Source organism: Anas platyrhynchos, chromosome 8, assembly GCF_047663525.1.
Source record: "Anas platyrhynchos isolate ZD024472 breed Pekin duck chromosome 8, IASCAAS_PekinDuck_T2T, whole genome shotgun sequence".
Taxonomy (NCBI): Eukaryota; Metazoa; Chordata; class Aves; order Anseriformes; family Anatidae; genus Anas; species Anas platyrhynchos.
This window is the reverse complement of record NC_092594.1, coordinates 35230295-35250256: the sequence shown is the minus strand read 5'-3', so window position 1 is coordinate 35250256 and position 19962 is coordinate 35230295. Positions and strand designations below refer to the sequence as shown.

Sequence of the window (19962 nt, the reverse complement as noted above, 5' to 3'; positions counted from 1 at the left end):
GATACGGATTTCCGGAGGCTGGCTTACACTAGGTGAGGTTGTCAAACGACCACAAGAAATTCAGCCACACTTCTGTCACTTGTACGCTCTGCTTTGAATGTCAGAATCCCCGTACCTAAAACCTGTTGGGTTACGTGCTGTACCTTGCTGAATGATGGGGTAGCCTGTCGTTAATGCTTACTAATTGCAAAGTGTTACACAGTGCTTCTATGGGAGCTTGCTTCTGGCGGGGACATCTTTGTGCCCACTGAATGCTTTGTCCCCGCTCTGGCATTGCCAATTACAGCACGAGCTTTGTGTGAGGGTGCTGGTACCTGCTTGGAGCACGAGGTAGATCACAGACCTGTCTCATGCATCGAGCAGCTGTTAGCTGGGAGCTGGTTTCAGCGTCTGCTGACAGGAGGGAATGAAATTAGTAACCTGTGGGAGAAGAGCTCTCTAATCCATTGACCGTTCACTCTCACCAAAACCTGAATTTTTCATAATCTTAGTTCTTTTTAGAGAAGAGAACACTCTGAAAGACTGTCATGGTCATGACGGATCAGTTACACTGTGGCATTTACATTTGGATAGAATTCAAAGTTTCTTCAGCATAAATATTCACATACATATGATGTCTTGTGAAAGTGGTGTTTAGTGATTCTGATGTCTGTTAGCACCTGACATGAGATGACCAGAGAAGCGTATCCATTACTTCCAACAACAATTGGATTGTATCCCTTTTGCAGTTTGTGACAACTTTAGCAATCAAATAACTTGGAGTTATTTACCATCTGAGCTGGTAAGTTTTGGAAATTAGCTTTGAGAACATTTAAATTGTGCTTAACACCACAGGGGAATTTCCATACATAGTAGATTGAATTTTATGTAAGGGTGTAAAGCCTCAAGACCGTACGCCTTTCCAAGGAGTTTATGTTGTCTTTATTTGCACATGTATTTATTTTGTTTGTCTGATAGATAAAAATTCAGGCTGTGCAAGCCTGCCCCTCACTTTTGGCAATCAGGGCACACTCCTCACAGCCTTATCTCAGCTAGCTCAGGGTCTGAGCTGGCGGCATCCCCACAGGCTGCAATCCGATTATTTAGGTTTACGTGGGGATGACTCTGACCGCAGCTGGAGAATTTAAGTATGAGCTCATCAAATGTCAATATCGACTGAAACTAAGCTAGTTTGTGCATCGCTTGCGTGGCCGTGTCGTGATCCTGTGTGTCAAGGCTCTCACCGTGCCTCCAACTGCCTGCAGACCGACAGGGGCACGTCCCTGTTGGGTCTCATTGGGTCATCTGCAGCATTGCATGATGCTGGAGCTGGCTAGAAGAGAGTTGCAAGACTTTTTGTTTCTGAAGTATCATGTAGGTACGTTGCACTAAATAGTGTGGGTTCTGTATTCAAGTTTTAAGAAAAATATGCTGTGTTGGGCAAATACAGATTTCTTGATGTCCATTGGTTGCGGATCTCCGTGAAGGAGGTTGCTGGCTTACAAAGTAAGGTCCTATTTATGATCCTTTTAATGCAAGCGTGTAACTTTTTAGCACAAAACATAAAAGATTTGTAAAGCTAGGTTGATATTTGAGATGAGTATTCTGAATCCTTTAAGGAAATTCCTAAATGGCGTCTACCTCTGTGACTAACACTTTGACGCTTACAAATGGGCCCTTGACTTTTTATATTTCCCTGGATATGACCTGCCTGTCCTGGGCTGTGAAAAATCTGGAATTTGAAGCTGGACTCCATCTGTGCATGCAAAAAAAGAAAGGGGAAAAAAAAAAGTTATTCATGTATATTTAGTACTTCACTACGAATACCACTTATGTTATAAGATAGTACCCATCTGTGATGTTAGTAACCACTCCTAATATAGTTATTAGTTTATTAAATTACATCATATTTTTAAGTTAATAGAATATGAGAAATGACTTGAATTCAAGAGTGGTTGTGAGTTATGGACCTTATGTAAAAATCTTCTGGAGATGATGGAAAGACTCCCATGGAAATGCGTTGGCTTTCGATGTGGCTGGATGTTATTCCCTCGTACCGAATGCTGTGCTGGTGCCCCCTCTATCTATGCACGAGCTGTGTAGTAAGCACGGGGCTCGGGTTTGTCAAGTATCCTGATAGGTGCTCAAACAAGATGAGCTAAGTTCTTGTTGGGATTTTATTTCCTCTTCAGTTGGAGGAGCAGGTTTCGTCACCGACGCCGGAGTTTGGAGTGTTTCAACAGGTTTTGAATGTGCTCAACTTGCCTCGTTGTGCGTGGAGCCACTCATTGTTTACCTCCTGTACTCGCCCAAGGCGAGGTTTGAGTGCTCCCAAGTTTTATGAAGAGACTGTTCAGAAAGTTGACTGCATACACTCTGCCTGTACTTAGTGGTAATCATTGGAAAGTGCTAAGAAAGCTGATTTTCCATCCTGTTCTGTCACTGTTTGGTGGGAGCTGCTGAGTCATTTTTGCATTAGGTAAAAAGGAAGCTGGAAGGTTGAATTGACTTCTGTCTTAACAAATACAGGCAGGCCGATCAGGAGACATTGTCAGATTATATGTGAAATCAAGACTGGTGCTTTCCCAAGGAGAATATGGATTTCTATATGGACCGTTTTACAGTCCAATACCAGACTTTATTAAATATTAAGAAGTGTTTTATAATCAAAATTAAAGCACTGTATTGATAACCTTTAAAGCAATAATCAGTTTGACTTGTCTTAAATGGTCCAGATTTCCATTTTAACATCTAATGATGAAGCAGAAAGGCTGTACAAACGCTTGGTACTTTAATTAATGGGGGCAATATTAAGCTTTGGAAGTCCTCTGGAGCTTTTGTCTCTGTTGGAGCATTCTCTGTGCTGTGAATCTTCCCTAATAGTTCAAGCAAATGAACTAAAATAGCCTTTGGGCTATTTTGTTGCACTGTGTTGTTGGAAAAAAATTAATCCTGTGCCATTTTACATTTGCTGTCTGTGAATCAAACTGTGAAAGCTAATTTAAAAACTTTCACACTTGGCTTGAATGAGGACTGTCAGTGCTCGGAGAATGTTAAATTGAACGCAATTAGCTCGAAGTGAGCTAGCTTGGATATACCCATCAGCCTCAGAGTGCACAGCCTTAATGACTGCTCTGATAAACTAACACAGAGGTTACAGGAAAGAGTTCAAAGGCACTAAGTTGCTGCTAAAAACTTGCTACGTATCAAATAGATTAGGGTTTGAAACCAAAACACCAAGGGGCAGGGAGGTTGCAAGCTGGGAAGTTGGATGCAGGACCATGCTGCATCGGTGAAACAACTGAGGGACCCGCTCAAAAATGGTAAAGCTGCTGTTTTTATTTCTTTCGTCTACTTTTCCTTTCATTTTCCTTTCTTTTTTTTTTTTTTTTTTTTTCCCCAAGTTTTCCCCTTCCTACGTGGGCAGCACAAGTTGGGCAGACAAACGCTATATTTTTGGTTCCTGAACCCCACCATAGGCACCATTCCCATCTCATGTATTTACAGGGGGTGGCGTACAGTCAAAAACTTCCATTAATTCTTCTTGCATGAATTTTGTGTGCATGAGTGCATACGTTTATGGGTGGATTTGTATAGATGTGCGCGCTATTAGTGCGTGCAGTGTTACAGCACATATAGGAATTCAGAAAGAATCTCTGAAGACGTTTCATTATGCATGTAAATATATTCAGCAGAAGACTTAAAAATAACTTTAATGGGGGGAAAAAAAGAAAAATTATGCCATTTGACATGAGGAATCTATTTTGAACAGTAGTGTATGCACAGTCTGTTTTCTGCCTTTCCTTTCTTGAAATTGTTGCCTGAAATATTATGGTAGAATGCAAAGGCTTTGCTTTAGCTTTCATTTGCCTTTTTGCTGAATGCTGTCAGGGTATTTTTAAATAGAGAGTAAAATTGGAGCTTGGTAAAAAAAATAATAACAAATATTTGGCACTGAGTTTCTGTAGAAATGGCAGTCAGGATATGACTTTGGGCTCATAAGTAAAATTAGATAAAATCACACATCTTAATGATTATTTTAAAATATATCTAAAACCATGTAAATGTAATTTTTGCCTTGATTTGGGTAGTTATGTGGGCAGCAGGGGGGATGGTTTGTAACAGCCATATACATATAAAGCCATGAATGAACTTTTTCAATCTGTTTATCCAAATGTTCTCTAATGGATAAGAATAGAATCAAATAACCGCACGTGTAAGAATCTGGGAGTTAATTATTGAGCTTCGTACAGATTTGTTCATCACATAATATTCTGAATGCTCGGAATTGCCTCATGGTTTGGTTGTTTGCTGCCAAGGCCTGTGTATGTGTGGTTGCTTGTGCTTCGATGCCACTTGTTCATCAGATGCACCTCAGCCCCGATAGGAAGGTGAAGATTTGCTGGGACGGGGAAGAGGCTTTTATTAGTATCAAATGTTGGCTGTGAGTAGGTGTCCAACCTGTTAAAGCATTTGCTACCAGTATGACGTTTTCTTAACTCATGAGCAACTTTTTGAAGATTTCTGTGAAGGTTTTTGTGGATGTGTCAGTTCTTTTCCTTGCAGTGTTTCCAAGCCATTCAGCTCTGTCAGGAGAGAGTCCCCTGGCCTCATCGTGCTGACTCCTGTGCAGGTCCTTCCTTCAGCTTCTTCATCTATTTCTCCAGCTGGAGCTCTATGGCAGAGTAAGGCTTCCATCACACTGGGACATCTCTCCTGTGGGCCTCAAGGCATGTGTTCCCTTCTGCTTCTCAGTGTGTCCCAGTGCTGGGTAGGCAAAGCAGCAGACTTCTGTTCCCTGCTGTGGAGTTTGCTGGGATCAACCCCAGCAGGTTGCTTTGCTGTAGCGTGGGGACCAGCACCCCACTGCTCTGCCCTCCTGCCAGTGCTGGATCCAGCATTGTTGCCGTGCTCTGCTGTGCGATGTGGTGGCAGAGAGTGCTGCCAGCCCTCGGCGTTGCCTCAGTGGTGGAGAGGAACCAGGGAAATCAGATGCTTTTTGGCTTGGCTGAATGTCACAGTTGGTAAGGAAAGCCCTTGACTCAAAGATGGACCGCTGTGCCTTTGTGCATGCTGTTTGTTTTGCTACCAAAGTAGTCAACTGCTCATAATAATGGCAGCTCTGTGAGTGTTCAGGGCCTCAGCACTTTTTTTTTTTTTTTTAAATTACTTTTTGATACTGCTTTGAAACAAACGGACCAGAAAGTCCCAGTTACAAGCAGACGTCCTGTTTTCTTTCCTATCCTTCTCTTCCAGCCTCATGCTGTGAGGTGGTCATTGCTGCTGGATCCTCATCTTGTATTGCTAAGCAACTTCTTTTAGGAGTAGTTGCTGAAAGCTTGCAGCTTGCAAGCAGAATTCAAGAAGACGCTGCAATATGGTTGTCGTACACCCAGGCTGCCTCTTCTTACTGTATGTTATTATACACATAACGTGTAAATTACTGTTGAAGATTCGAGTACATCAGTAAAGAAACACTGAATTTAACATTGTTGAGATGGAAGAGAATGGAATGCAAAGTTGTGTTTGAATTGAATAAAGGAAACTTGCCTTCTGAGCAAGGTGGGAGGAGGAAGGGATGATCTCATGCCTCAGGGCAGCAGAATGTGGTGTTGGAGATTGAATTTATCACTGCTTCTGCTCTGTGACATAGAAGATATGCTTAGATTTGGTAAAGTTATAAGAAACTAAATAGAGAGCTCAAAATGGGTAATGTCAGGCAACCTTAGCAAGAGATGATGCTACCAAGCCCAATATAATTGAACCAAAATACCCTACCAGTAACCAAAATATCTCTCTATCTATATAAAAAAATAACGAAAAGGATTGTAATATCTTCTTTTGTGAGATATATTGCTTTTTGACTAGAATTTTGTCGTTGCGTTTTAGGCTACCATAATTTGCATTTCTTTGAATGAATTTCTTGAATTGATACATTACATATCATAAATTACACTTGCTACTGACTTTATACTTCTAATTTATAAGTACTTAAAGTGTCTTCTGCCACTGCGGTTGGAAGTAAATTCAGAAAACCCCTACAAGCTTGGATTGCAAGCAAAAGCAGCAGTATTTTTAGACAGCAACCAAAACTTTTTGTTGCTGATCTGATACCATGTCAGTAATCTTTTTTGACTGACTTTATTGCCAGGCATTAATCTATACTGTTATTATTGTGAGTGCAATGATTTATCTGCTGTTCTTTCTGTGATTTTTGGAAAAAGGATATCTAAAGATGGGATCTGGTATGGATGTTTCAACAACTAAACAAACAAAGCCCCCACCCCCTGCTCTTTTTTAAAATTAAAGAATATGATGCATCTTGGGCTTCTTAAAATCTAATTAGGATGAAGAATTTGCTGCAGATGAATCCGTGTAAGGGCTTTGCAAGAGGAGGGCAATCAAGTAGGGATAATTAGAGTTCCTATTTAAATATGCAGAAAGCAAAAAGCGTATCTGGAAAAGCAGAGTGAAGTTATATCAGCGTAAGACTAATGTAGGAATGATTTGTAAGCAATAAAATCACATCTCCCTGACTTTGTAAGTACAAAATAATAAGCAATATGGAATAATGGAGGCTGTAATAGTCTGGGTTATAAACCTGGTGATACGCTCTTTCCCCATTAGATTTTACCAATAGGGGTTAGATTGGCTTAACACTGATAGTGGTTGAGCTAAGTGAGGATTACAGGTATTTGAAACGTGTGGGCAGTGAGGGAGGAGAGTAATTGCTCAAGATAATCTTCCAGTGGTTAGCTCGGAATAATGGCACCAAGTTGGTGGGACGCTGGTCTAACTTCTTCCTCCTGCTCCGCCTGAATGTGTGAAAGCCTTCGGAGGAAGGAGATGCAAGTCTTGTGCATGAGTTGTGTAAAAAAGTTTGATGAAGAACGTGCTGTTTAGAACAAACCCTCCTTGGCAGGAAATTGGGTAGGATGGTAGGATGGTCTTCAAGTTCTTAATCATCTGATTCCTGCAACTCTGTCATTATTTTCATTAATTAACTATATTGGGTAACACAAATGTTGCGCATCTTCCAAAACTAGTATCATTGCCGCCTGCTATTTAGTTGTGGAAGTGAAAACAAAACAAACCAAAATGTTAAAGTCAGACATAGGCAAGAACTTCACCAAGCGTTTGCTTATCCCAACAGCTCTAAATGGATGCTGAGTCCAGTCTTACATTGCATTAGGTGTTCTTCACCTTTCAGCTTTAAGCTCAGCTGCGGAACCTACGAAGGTTTTCATTGTACCAGTCCTCATTTAAGAGTAAATGATATTACCCCAGAACATAACGTATGTCGTTTGAAGTGTTTTTAGGTGTTTTAGGAGAGCAGGTATTTTAGGAGAGCAGTATACAAGGTTGGTCAAAATCTTACCTATTTCTAATTGATTTTCTTTTCTGTACTGAAATGCTCTCATTTGATGGTTAATCCTGATTGCTCTCTCAATTTACGGTTCTTGTTGAGACTGTGTGATCAAAGACGCTTTAACACAACATCTCAGATCTCCACTGCAAACAGGAAGCCCTCTGTTTGCTTCTGTGTGACTTTCATCTCATTTCTGTACTCACTGAAATCAGGGGCACCACTGCAAGGTCAGACTTGGGTGCGTGTTCAAGTGTTCGCCTGGTGTTATGGATACATACTGCTTTGCAGAACCAAGCTCGTAAACGAGGGGCTGTGTGTTACCTCCCTCTAAAATACGGCTTAGTTTCTGGTGTGCCAGTAACTTCTGTTGGGGGTACTGGAGCCGAAATAATTTCTCACTGTGTGCTGTTGCACAGTGCTTTGAAACGCAGGCTGTGTTGTTGATTCGTACTGTGATTCTGCAGAAATTTGGATTGAGTGCAGATACACAAAAGATGTACAAAAAAATGAGGGTGAATGCATGGTTTCAGTCTGAGAAGCTAATATGTGAAGAGTTCAAATCTTCGATATGGATAAAATTCAGATTAGTTCGCTTAACGGTTCACCTGGCCCTAATGATACCTAAATTTAGAACTTGCAAGCATCGCTGGCCTGTAATCAGAATATGTTTTACCCTGCATAAAGTAGAATTACGTTAGTCAATTCGTGTTAGCCAAGTCTGAGTTCTGTGTCTGGTTGGATTTAGTTGCACTCTGCTGATGACAGAGCTCTGTTTGGCTTTCTGTTTGACCTGGATGTGTGCACCTTTCTCAGTCCTGCCAATCTTACAGTGCTCAATGTGCTCCCGTTACTGAAAACCCAAGATCCATAGACCTTTATTAGATTACAGAGTGTATTTCTTGTACCTGTAATATTTACCTTTGGGCATTAGGATTTTTCTTCCTGGAAAATAAACCGGTACAGGATTTTGTGTGAGCTTTACTCTAACCTCGCTGAAAACTCCTGAAAGAAGAAATGTGAGGGACAAGAAGACATCCAGGTATATCTCCATGGGAAAGTCTTTAAAGGAAAAAAAATACAGTGAACATATCTGTCTCTCTGTCTATCTCTCTCTTTTTTTTTTTCCCAGTTAAGGAGTATATTCCTTGTAAGTAATTACATGGAAGCCTTTTAATAAAAAGAAGATCCCACCCATGCTATGGCCGAATAAATATGCTTTCTATAGCAGTCTGTCCCCTCTCTCTGTATTAATTCCAGAGGACTGCTCTAAACTGACATAAAGCTTTTTCATCGTGGACTCGATTTTGTTGGTATGCAAAGAGGGAGGGTAAGCCCAGCATCCTGCCTTTCATCCTCCTGGATGAGGATTAAGCCTGATCACAGCTGCAGAATAATGCAGATCCTAGCTGCTGGGCTGGAGGGGCAGGGGCAGGCGGCACGGAGCGAGGGAGGCAGCCTGCCTCTGCCCTCGGAGACACAAGAAGCACGTTCTCACAAATCGTTTTCCTTGACCTAGTGGATCTCCTTGCATTCCAGTTTATGCTCGCTGTCTGCCAGAAGCCTTCTGTGACGTGGCGTGTGCCCTCCCTTACTGCAGGATACAGCACAGCAGCGTCTTTGCTAGATGAGAGCACTTCTTATTGAATAAAGGCACAGGTTTGCTGTTGCCCCCATCTTCCCTTTCTTTTAAATAGTTAATTTTCATGCATCTTTTTTTTTTTCCTTGTATTGAAAGGAATGCATTGAGTTTACCAGTAAGAAAAGCGTGCACGGTTTTTGCACTGCCTGCTGCTTTTCTTGATGATGCATTAGGCAATGGATTCCGAAATGCTGCTGGCTTTCCCAAAAGCTTGCAGATTTACACCAGTGATTTTTACTGTGTCTCTGTAGATAGCCCATAAATGCCTTGCAGGTCAACAGTTTTTGAAATGGATAAAAGTGTGCTAATTCCTTCAAGGTAAATCAGAGGGATTATGACATCTTGGAAGAAGAAACTGCCAGACGGCTCATGAGCAATACAGCTCGGACTGACCCAGTAGCATCTCTAAAGCTTCCGATAAAATTGCCTGAGGAGTCTGCCAAGAAGCCAGATGCTGCTGCTGGAAAAATACCTTCTGTAGCTTGGCATTTGTCCTGTAATTGCTTCCAAGAGAGAATAAACTGTAGCATGACAGTGGAAGGTGAATGGTTCCTCATTGCATGCTACTTGGGTGATTTTTAAAGATGTTTAGAAAATACGGATGGTTTTGTGGTGTGTTACCACTCAAGGAGGTGTAGTTTACTTGTCTAGCTGCTTAACAGTTCCCCATCCAGAATAACCAAGAACATCTTTTTATTTGTATTTTTTTTTCCTGACACTGTAGCCTGTCAGTGGCTTGATTTTTATTTATTTATTTATTTTTCCTTCCAAATAATTCCTTTGGCAGAGTCCCTAACCTGAGCACTTAGCCTTTGGTCCCTCAAGTGCCTGATGGGGTCCCCTAAAGGTTTCCAGCTGTATGGGTAGGGCAGAGTGGAGACTGATGTGTTCCCCCATACAGAATTAGGGCACAGAAATCAACAGGCCCCCCTACTTCCAAGGGTTACATTGCTGGCTGTGGGCTTCATTTTTTTTTTGTTTTTCCCTTGGTATATTTTCCAGCAGTGGGAAATGCTGTATGTTATTATTTAGAAACACGGCTGAACATTGCCCTTGAACAGAAAATGCTTAGAGCCTGACTTCCTATGGGGCTGCTTCTTCACTTGTTATTTTGGTTAACATTCCTGCTGACACAAGGGAGGCGTTTGGGGAGCTGAATGCAAGGTACTCGGATACGAGGCGCTGCGAGCACAAACTTGATGAGAGCAGAAAACTGAATTCAAGGAAGTTATTTGAAATGTCTCCGGTAAAATCTAGCAGCCGTCCTCAAACACTTCTGTTTGGAATCGTTCAGGAGGCTGCCTGACGTCCTCCTCAGCTGGCAGAGGAATCATCTTTATGAGTGATGTTGCAGGTTTGGATACTTGAGGGTTTACATGCAGTTGTCAAAAGTATTTCTGTAACTAAAACTCACTTACTGATATTTTACGGTACAAATTCATGCTTACAGTCCCAGGAAGCTCTTTGCTTTTTCCCTCTTCTCTTTGCTAGTTGGTGAACTTCAAACCCAGCGACCAGACCTCTACTGGTGTAATTAATAAATCAAAAATCCATTCACGGCAAGGTGAAGCCCGTTGATTAGTTTCCCTAATACTTAACTGTCAGGGAACAGGGGCTGGGTGTTGAAAAATGGCAGTGACTAAAGTTGCTAGCATAGGGGATTTTGTTGTTGACGTGAAGAAGGTTTGTTTTCCTTTGCTGTAATGTTAGGAAGCGTTCAGAAATCAAAGGGCAGGCTGTATAGGTCAACTGATGGGACTGAGAAAACCTGAAAGGCACCTGAAAAAGCTGGTGCAAATCCACCTGCATTTAGAAGGCTGGCGTAATGCATTGCTTCAGATTTCACAGGATAGCTTGAGTTAGATCTTGTGGAGGTGTTGGGCTGTATTTTGTTTAAAATCAATGAGAAGGTGAGTCCCAGTTCAGTCCAGCATGCAATATTAAGGAATTGATCTTAAAATAAAATAAAAGGCTGAATTGAGACAGTCCCATAAAGGACAGGGGATAAGTAAGTTGCCTTCAACTTACTGTACCCCTTCAAAACCTGCTGAGCTGTCCAGAATATGAGACGTTCAGTCCCGTAACCTTTTCTTCAGGTTGAAGGCACAGATTCTGCTTGTGAGGGATTTGCATTGAAATACAAAACGTGTCTCTGACATTGCTGTTACCTTCTCCCTGGTGATGCTCCCGACTGCATACTTCCCCTTTTCCTTCAGCGTGATGATTGCACCACTGTGCTTTAGTAATCATTTAACAGCTCTAATTACAGAAGACTGCGATCCCAACTGTGTACTTTGTCCTTTTTCCCTTCTTAGTCTTCTCTCTGTTTCTTTGCTGTCGAGAGGATCACAAAAGCGCCGTTCTGCTTCGGAAAAATAAACTCCCAAGACCCAGCTTTGGTAACGTACAGATCTGCATTTTCCTGTTGCTTTGGAGTTAGAGGCAGTGTGTTTTAGAGCTATAGGGGCTGGTTGGTCTGATGTTGTTTACATCAGTCTCACCGGCATAACTCCACTGCCCCTAGTGCAGATACACCGGCGTAAAACTGGGGTAACTCCAACTCCATTAAAATCAATGGAGTTACGCCAATAGAAGTCAGATGTAAAGAGACTGATCTTGTGCTGGTGTGGCTTTATTGACTCGAAGGGAGGCACTTCTGTGCTCGTGGGGGTCGGACGGCACCAGGCTGTGCTGGTAGCACTTGGGACTTTTGTTTCTTGGTTGCTCTTACCCAACGTCAGCAGAAAGTCGTGTTCTTGTCTGCTTTGGGGCCAGCACCGTGGTGATCTGGGGGGTGAAGAGTCTTGGCAATTCCCCTAGGAAAAACATTTGTGTCTGTCATTGTCACTGTGAGCTCAGTTAATCTCTGCAACCCAAGCGACTTGCCCTGCTACCGGGTAACATCCCAGCCCCGCAGGGATCTTAGGTAAGAAACACCCTGCGAAAGCCTGCCAGCAGCACTGAGAGGAGTTGTACACCTCGGAGCAGGGAAGTACATGTACAGGAACAACGTGTGCTGTGCTCATCCCCCAGCAGACAGGTTTTCTGCTGCTCGCTCTCGGCTCCCAGGGCTGGAGTTGCACTCCAGGCTTCCCAGGCAGAGGAGGAGGAGCCCGGCTGCCGCTGCCTGATCATGGGTGGGACAGGGGCACGCAGTGATTTCAGGGTCTGCAGTGCTGGGGGTTTGCACCATGGTCATACGAATTCTTTTAAAAAGACAAATTTCACGTTCAAAGCACTGTAAGAAAGAGTACAGACGTTTTTCCATTGGTCATCCAGTCATTGGCTCAAATCTAGATGTTTTTTCTTTCTTAAAAGTACCTGAATATCTTTCCTCAAAGAAATTGTAAACTGTCACCACGTCGTTTTTCAGGAATGCCAAGTGGCATACACCTTGAGAGTGTGTTTCACACATTCCTTTACAGCAAAGTATGTGTCTTCAGCTTCGCATTTCTTTTTCAGGAATGCTATCCTCTCTAATATAAAATAGAAACTGTAATATTCAATAGAAGTCTCAGTAATTTTCCATTAAAAATGGTGATGAAGTCAGTTCATGCCTGTGAAAAATGCCTTTTTAATCCAGTCAGCGTTTTCTGTGAGAAGGGAATTCCCAGCACTTCTGGTGAATAATTGGTGAGGTGGAGTGCCGCAGTCGCCACCACACGGAGTGATTTCCAGGAGGAATTTCAGTAATTATTCCCCCTGTCATTGGAATACTAATAAATACCCTACTTCGGAAATATTTTATAGGTCAGTTTTTGGGCGAGCTGCTCTTCTGGTGGTAAATCAGCCGCAGTGGTGCTGTTTGCCCATCTGAGGGACGGGGTAACATGCCTGAAAGATGCCCTGGAGATGGAGCAGTGAGGCAGATTGTGAACCACAATGAACTTACTAAAATGGGGTACTGCCCTTAGCTGCATGAAGGTGTTTTCGAAAACAGGCTTCACGTTTCCAGGAGATAAGAGAAGTATTTATAACTGCAGCTAAACCAATAGCAGCCGTATGCAAAGGACAGGTAATTATTGTTATGGTGGTTGAAGAATGAAGGGTGGGTGGTTGTGAAGTATTGTTCTGGTATCTTTCCACAGGCATATAGCATGGACAGCGTAATAAAACGCATTAATTTTCCATATATTACAACTGAACACGTTGTTACGGACTTTGCTTTAATGAAGTACATACAGAGCCATCTCCCCTCGTTGGCTTTTCTTTTTCTTCTCATTTTCTCCTCTGCGTCACTCTCTTCATCTCCCTCTTTGGCCTCATCTTCCTCGTTTGTATGGGTCTCACTTAAGAAGTCTTATTAACTGAAGGATTTCGGTGGGTTTTGCACCAATCTCTTGGGTTGCAATTTTGAATCATTGTGGTGCCCCCTGTGAAAGGTTGAGGCTTTGACACCGAGTGGCTTCCTACAGGACGGCCACCAGCCTTGGCCATGAGGGGAAGCTCTCCGTGTTCGGTGTCTGTAGTCAGAGGCTAAGTTTATGAGTAACGTCTATCTCTCTGGGAGCTGTCCTTCACGCTTCAGCTGCCCTCAGTTTTCCAGGATCACGGCACTTTCTAAATAATTCTGTTACTTATATTTTGCCCTTTTGGTGTTTCAGGCTTTGCTTAACACCAAATCTGTGCGGGGCTGTTCCCTGATGGCTGATTGTGCTGGATGCTTTGGAGGAAAGAATTCCAAGGCCTCAGGGGTATAAAAGCAAGAGCTGAGGACGGCAGTACGAGGGGGGTTGATTTTTGTCATGGTGTGGGAGGTGCCATCCTCCTGTGGAGAACCTCCAAATCCCACTTAGGGGCTGTGGAGAACTTAAACACCTCGGGAATGCCGGGGCTTAGTTACAAATCCTTCCTGTGGCTGCTTTTCCTTTACATAAGCAGATGGAAACCGGTTGTAGGGGAGGGGACTTTTTAAGTTTTGAAGCCCTGGAGGAAATTAATAAATTGAAGTATTTTGAAGCCAGAGGGGAAGCATTATGATCGTCTTGTCTGACCTCCATACCTCAGGCCAGGGGAAGTTGCCTGATGACGCCTTCATGGGCTCGCTCAGGCGTGCTTGAAGAGCCAAATGATCTGACAAATCGCTGGAAATGTCGGTGTACAAATGAGTGGGGGAGGCGGCCGGAGCACGTGATGGATTTCATTGTGCATGGCAAGGTACAACTTGTGCTAATCCCGACTGCAAAGCGAATTTCCAAAACTGCTTCCTCACGAAGGCGTTGGGTCTGTAATACAGAGTGCAGGCTTACGGCTTCTCGTGGAATTAAAAGCCAGTTAATTCCAAAATGCGCTGATTGTGTTCCTGCCGTATCCACTTAATAAGGGAACAGAAAATGTCAGTATTTTGTTAAAACGAAGAGCTCTGAATCCTCTTTAGGAAAAGCTGAGGCACGCACACAGCATTGCAGTGGCGGGAGCAGTAACGAGGCACACAGGAAGATCATTAGGAGCGGGTACGTGTAAGAGCAGAGATTTTTATTTTCTTTTTAAACGCAGCTAACAAAATTCTGTCTTTGGAGCAGGGAGGAGAAATGTGGCAGAGCTGATCAAAGATAATAGCATCTCATTGATAAAACACATGCCGCGGTACTCGCTGCAGTTGGAAGCCCGTAGTATTTAACAACGGTGACCTAGATTGGAGGAGACAATAAAAGCTGTTGCGGTGAGGAGCAGATTGACTGCCGTTCTCATCTGGGTAATAAACAACTGAAATATGGACAGTGTATGGAAGTTTACTAACGTGGCTTACATAAAGACCTATGCTTTCGGAGGAACTGTCGCTGTAGCAAATTCAGTTTGAACTGTAGCTTGATCTGACAGATGTTTATGTGCTCCTATTACAAAGATCCCTATTACTTTATTCAAGAATCTATGAGCCTGCGAGAGAATGACCTGATTAGGTTTTAAAGTAAATCAATATGTGAACCTGTCCGAAAATAGACATGCATTTATTTTTAAAAATATTACTCAGTGGGATCGCCTCGAGGGAATATAGCCTTGCTATCTCATTTAAAGCTCTCCAGAAGTCATACATTGTTATTTTAAAATATTCAGTGCCATTCAGATGCTACTATTTCAGCTATCCTGTTGGAAGAAGCTGACAACAGGAGATGAAATTCTTGATGCTTTGTACCCAAACACAGTTTTTTAAGACACTAAAACTTGCCTAACTCTTGACCCTGTGGCTATTTTATATTTATTTTTTTACTGTTGTTTTGGTTTTATTATAAATGGACCTATTATATATATATGTATATATATATATATATTTTAGGTAGTTCCTGCTGGTGCTTCTTGCAAAGTTATTCAGTTACCCTTTGGGTAAAAATAAATCCAAGTTCTAGAAAAATAAACCGTCAATCCAGCTGTGACTTGAGAGATGCTCAAAGTGCCATTGAGCTGTAAAGACTGATGCATCCCCACTGTGCTGTAAAACCAAATATTAAATTGGGTTGCGTGCAGGGGGAAGGGACGGGGATGTGGCCTTGTGGGGGACATCTGTTCTCTGCTGTGCTTTCTCTCCCTGTTTGCTGGGGGGATTTCAAGCGTAAGTTAAGAGCAGCTCTGATGATGGGATGATTTCCTTTCGGCACAGCAAGGGCGTTCATCTCTGCTGGGTCCCTGCAAGGGTGTCCCACCACCCTGGTGGGGGATACAGGGGGACGCTCACCTCCCATGGCCATGGTCTGGACTTCACTGCCTGTAATCTGTTGATTTTGGGGTCATTGCCTTCCTCTCTTTCTCTCGTTGATCAACCTCTACTTGCTTTTTCCTCTTCTATTGTTTTCTTCACTAATAAGAACGTTAACTGAAGAGCTTTTAGTTTATTCAAGCATTCCAAGAAGGTGTATTTAGCAGGCACTACAGCTTTGGTTTGTAAGTTGATTTTTTTTTTTCCCCTTCCTTCCTTTTTGCTGTGCTGTACTTATTCAGGCTCCGTGGAGGAGGGACAGGGAATTTTGTATTTCAGAATCAGTTCAGCAGATTTTGAAAAGCTATCTTTGAATATTCTATAATACGCATACAGATTTGAAGAGCTTATTAAAGAAAACCCCGACACACTTCAGCAATATTAAATCACTTCAGAAAGCACATGGCAGTGTAATGTTACTGAAGCATTTTAAAATGTGAAAAGAGCCTGAATTTGAAAGTACTAGTGGCTTCGCAGCCCTTGCTGCGGAAAGTGATTTAAACTGTCCAAATTATTTCAATTTTGGAAGCATATTACTTTCTTAAATTACAGAGAAGCGTCATTAGCAAATGTATTTAACTGTAGTTAATCTCTGGCCAGCTAATCAGCTGATATGCTGGGTTAATTTCTTTATTAAATGCTTATTTAATAACTGGGCACCTGTTCAGACAGCCCAGATGGACTTCCCAGTAATTGCACTAATAACTGAGAACTTTCTCACAAAAGGGAAGGACAAGAAGGTGACGCATGCAGCGAGGGAGCGGCGTGAGAAGGGGCTTCAGAGCAGTGGGGTCCTGCCCTGACCGGGCTGGCCGGAGCAGGCAGCTCACCCTTCAGAGGTGGAGAGCCCAGCAGTAAGACTTGGAGTAGTAGTTTGTTCTTTGTTTGTTTATTCAGCACTTATTGTTTGCCTCTACAGTGCCTACATCCCCCAGCATTACAGCCTGCGTCCTTCCTGCTTCCCCAGCACACTTCTGCAATTACTGCTGCGGCCTCGCAGCCGGCACGTTTGTGCATCTGGCCAACAAATAAATACAAGTTATGTAAAGCTGTAGCTTGCGCCCTAAACCTTACCATCTCTCCCCTCGTAAGCGGTCCCATCACATTTGAATCTCGTGGAAACTGCAAAGTTTAATTACATTTTTTTGAGGATGCATATTTGCACATATATTTGCAGGAAAAAATGTTGGATGGGTGCTAAGAATGACAGCTTTGTTACACAGAGGCAGATCCTTTTCTGCCTGGAACATGCACGTTATCATAAGGAAGAGAAGTGGCGAAGTATCATGTTCTCAGTATGGGTAAAGAATACATTTCTCATTTGTCTTTGTTCAAGTAATAGAATAAAAACAGTTGAAAGAGCGTTTGAGGAGCAAAGATCTGAATTTAAGGTTTTTATGTTTTTACCTTGTTGCATATAAGAACTGCATCCTTGCAGAGTGTTTTGCTGTTCGTGACATTGCCAGCTACTTCCCAGCTTGTAATCCTTGGCCTCCAGCTGCTGGTTCAGAAGTACAGGTCTTCTGTGCGCCTCGTGTGGCATATCTAGTCCTTGGAGACATCTCAGATATGCCAAAACATCTCCAACGGGAGTAGATGCGTGTGTTTCATCAAATACAGTTGCAGGCAATAGAATCAGGGGTTCTCTGTCTGTAGACAGCGAATTTCATAGGTTTCTTCCCCAGTAACACCCCTCCCCACCCTTCCATGTTTTAAACTCAGAAAATGACTTACTTTTTGTTTGTTTCTTTCACAGCACACAAAAGGAGCGAATGAGATGAACTGTTTGGGTTATAGAATCTGAAAGGCTAAATTATTTTCTTGGCGAGACGTTCTAAATGAGCCTGACCGAGATACTGGATCTGTGTGAAGAGGACTAAGGATATAGGATGTCAACTGAGACAGAACTTCAAGTGGCTGTTAAAACCAGCACAAAGAAAGACTCCAAAAAGAAAGGTAGTGACTAATTTCTCTGTATTATTACACATTTTCTACTCTAATCAGCTCTTATATCAACCACCTTTTATGCTTCTGTGATTCTTCTGTTGTCTATGCACTCAGTGAAAGTAAAATTTGTTAAGTCTAGTGGAAGTCTTGCCTGGTCAGGGAACATGGGGTTTGATTCTCTGACACAATACATTATTTAGATGTATTTTAAATGTAAGAGGGAACTTCTGTATTTCCCTTCAATAATTTTTACTTTGTTGCAGTTGTTTCAAAATGAAAACACACTTTAAAAATTACTTTTAGCAAAAGATAGCTGTTTTCTCTGATGATAAATATTTTCTTCTAAAGGCTTTGTTTCTGCTTCGTTTTGGAACTTACCGGAGCTTAAATGCACTTTCTGTTGCTGAAGATTGAATCTTGCTGACATTTTGTGAAGCTACAGAGAGCTCTTTAACTGTCTGTAGGGAGATTAACTGTAATCTAGTAAAGGAAATAGAAACAAGGAGGAGGAAAATCCAGAGAAATAAGGAGAAGCTCTGAATAAATGCATGGCTAGATGATTTCAGATTTATAATTACAAGTTTGCATCAGATTGTAGGGCAGTTCTTCGGGCAGATATGCATGAGAAATGTAATTCTGTGAGCTGGTGCTTCTTGAGTAGGAGTTCTGTTAGATTTTGGTAGGGATGTTTTTTCTTACATTTCTGTGGATGTTTTTTATTGCTTGTGTTTTCAAATGCCATTGAACTTGGAAACCAAAACCTTGAACTCTTGTGATAATTTATGTTGTTCATTGTAGCTGTCTGTGGTATTTTAAACCTACAGAGATAATGAAGCTGAGATTGAAGCTGAATTTAATATATATTACTCAAACTAAAAGGAGAAGTAGTAAAACAGCAAAAAGAACCCTTAAAAGCCCTTTAGACCCTCATGTAAGCCTTTCAATTCATCATTCTGTTTCTTTTTGCTCATACATAATTTAACCATTTCCTTCTGAGGATTTTGCATGTTTTTCTAGATGAGGATTTTGCTTGCTTTCACTCATAATTGTGTGTGTGTTGCAAATGGTACTCTGTGTGTATTGCAAATCATACTTTGCTAGGTACCTGATAATAACCTGTTCATCTTCTGGGCAGACATACCTTTTACTGTGGTCATTCTACCAACCTGCTAATTAAGTCATTGTGATTGCTATAGCTTTTGTATCAGAGATCTTCCCATTAGGTTTTTGTAAAAGCCACAGCAATTAAACATTTTAAGCACATATTTGGGAAGATGGTTTAGTGTCCTTATTGCTGCTTTAGGCCTAAACTCACAAGGAAGAAATGGTTCATTTGAGATAAAAAAGAGGCTGTGCCAAAACAGGGGAACTTTGATGTAAATGGGAATGTGATCTGAGAGAGATGCTCATCAAGGCAAGTAAAGAAAGTAAAGCTGGATATACGAGCAGCATTTTGGGGCAGGCAGGCAAACTCAAAAATCTCAGTTCTTTGCGATACAGATAACATCTTTTTGATGTCTGTCTTCTGTGTTTATTTCTTCTGCTGGAGGGTGATACTTCTGAAAACGGCAAACAACTGTTTTTAGAAACTTGCTGTTTGTTAATAAAATATTCAATATACGTCTTCTAAAAACACCGTCATAAATCATAATAACTGAATGCTGCTCTGCACAAAATCTGATTCTAGCCCCCAAATGGAAATTCTGAGAATTACCTTCACTGCTGAGAAAAAGTATAAAATATGTCCTGTGGCAGAGATCAGAGCTCCGTGCAGCACGTAGAAGCAGCTGAGGAACTGGAAGGGACAGTGTGCAGCAGCAGCACATCTCCAGAATTAATCGTGTTCTGTATTGTGCGTGCATGTCCAATCTCATCCAGCCATCCGAAAGCCTCGTGGTACGGTGATTGCTTTAGACAGACAAGGTATACAGTTCAGACAGTGTTTGTTATTCAAATCCCATGTAGTGAAAAGTCAAAAGAAACTCGGTGTGCTCATTTACTTGTGGCTGGATTGTATATATTTGTGTATATTTCAACAAATGAGCCTTCCTCTGTATAGTAGGGGTGATGGACATGTGGAAAAGCATGAAGCTTTTTTCCAAGTTCATTAACAGCAAGCACTGGCAGGTAGCAAGTACAAACATGAAGTTTCTAATGTTTCTAATCAATGAGTTTGATTATTCAATGGAACTGAGTATTCCCAAGAAATTAACCCGTGCTTTATAAAGAGAAATTTCAGCTCTCATGTATTTCCAGTGAGTCAGGTTTCGTACCTCTGCAAGAGCCATACAGCCACGTCCATACAGCAGTGGGGAGGGAAGTTTGATAGTAGCTTCC

General features: G+C 41.9%; 1 protein-coding gene across 22 annotated transcripts in view; it reads left to right on the top strand.

The window, feature by feature from the left end:
• DAB1 (DAB adaptor protein 1) overlaps nucleotides 1–19962 on the top strand; it is a 430095-nt gene that overhangs the window by 282241 nt on the left and 127892 nt on the right. For 21 of the 22 annotated variants that reach the window (XR_011810853.1, XR_003498956.3, XM_072041491.1 and 18 more), the window contains one exon: nucleotides 17435–17634. Coding sequence is in view for 20 of the 22 variants with exons in the window: in XM_072041491.1 (XP_071897592.1) it covers nucleotides 17568–17634 (67 nt within the window). In the remaining 2 variants the exon portion in view is untranslated. Of the gene's footprint in view, nucleotides 1–11260; nucleotides 11387–17434; nucleotides 17635–19962 lie in introns of those variants that run through there. The other variant, XM_072041489.1, reaches the window with a different exon arrangement.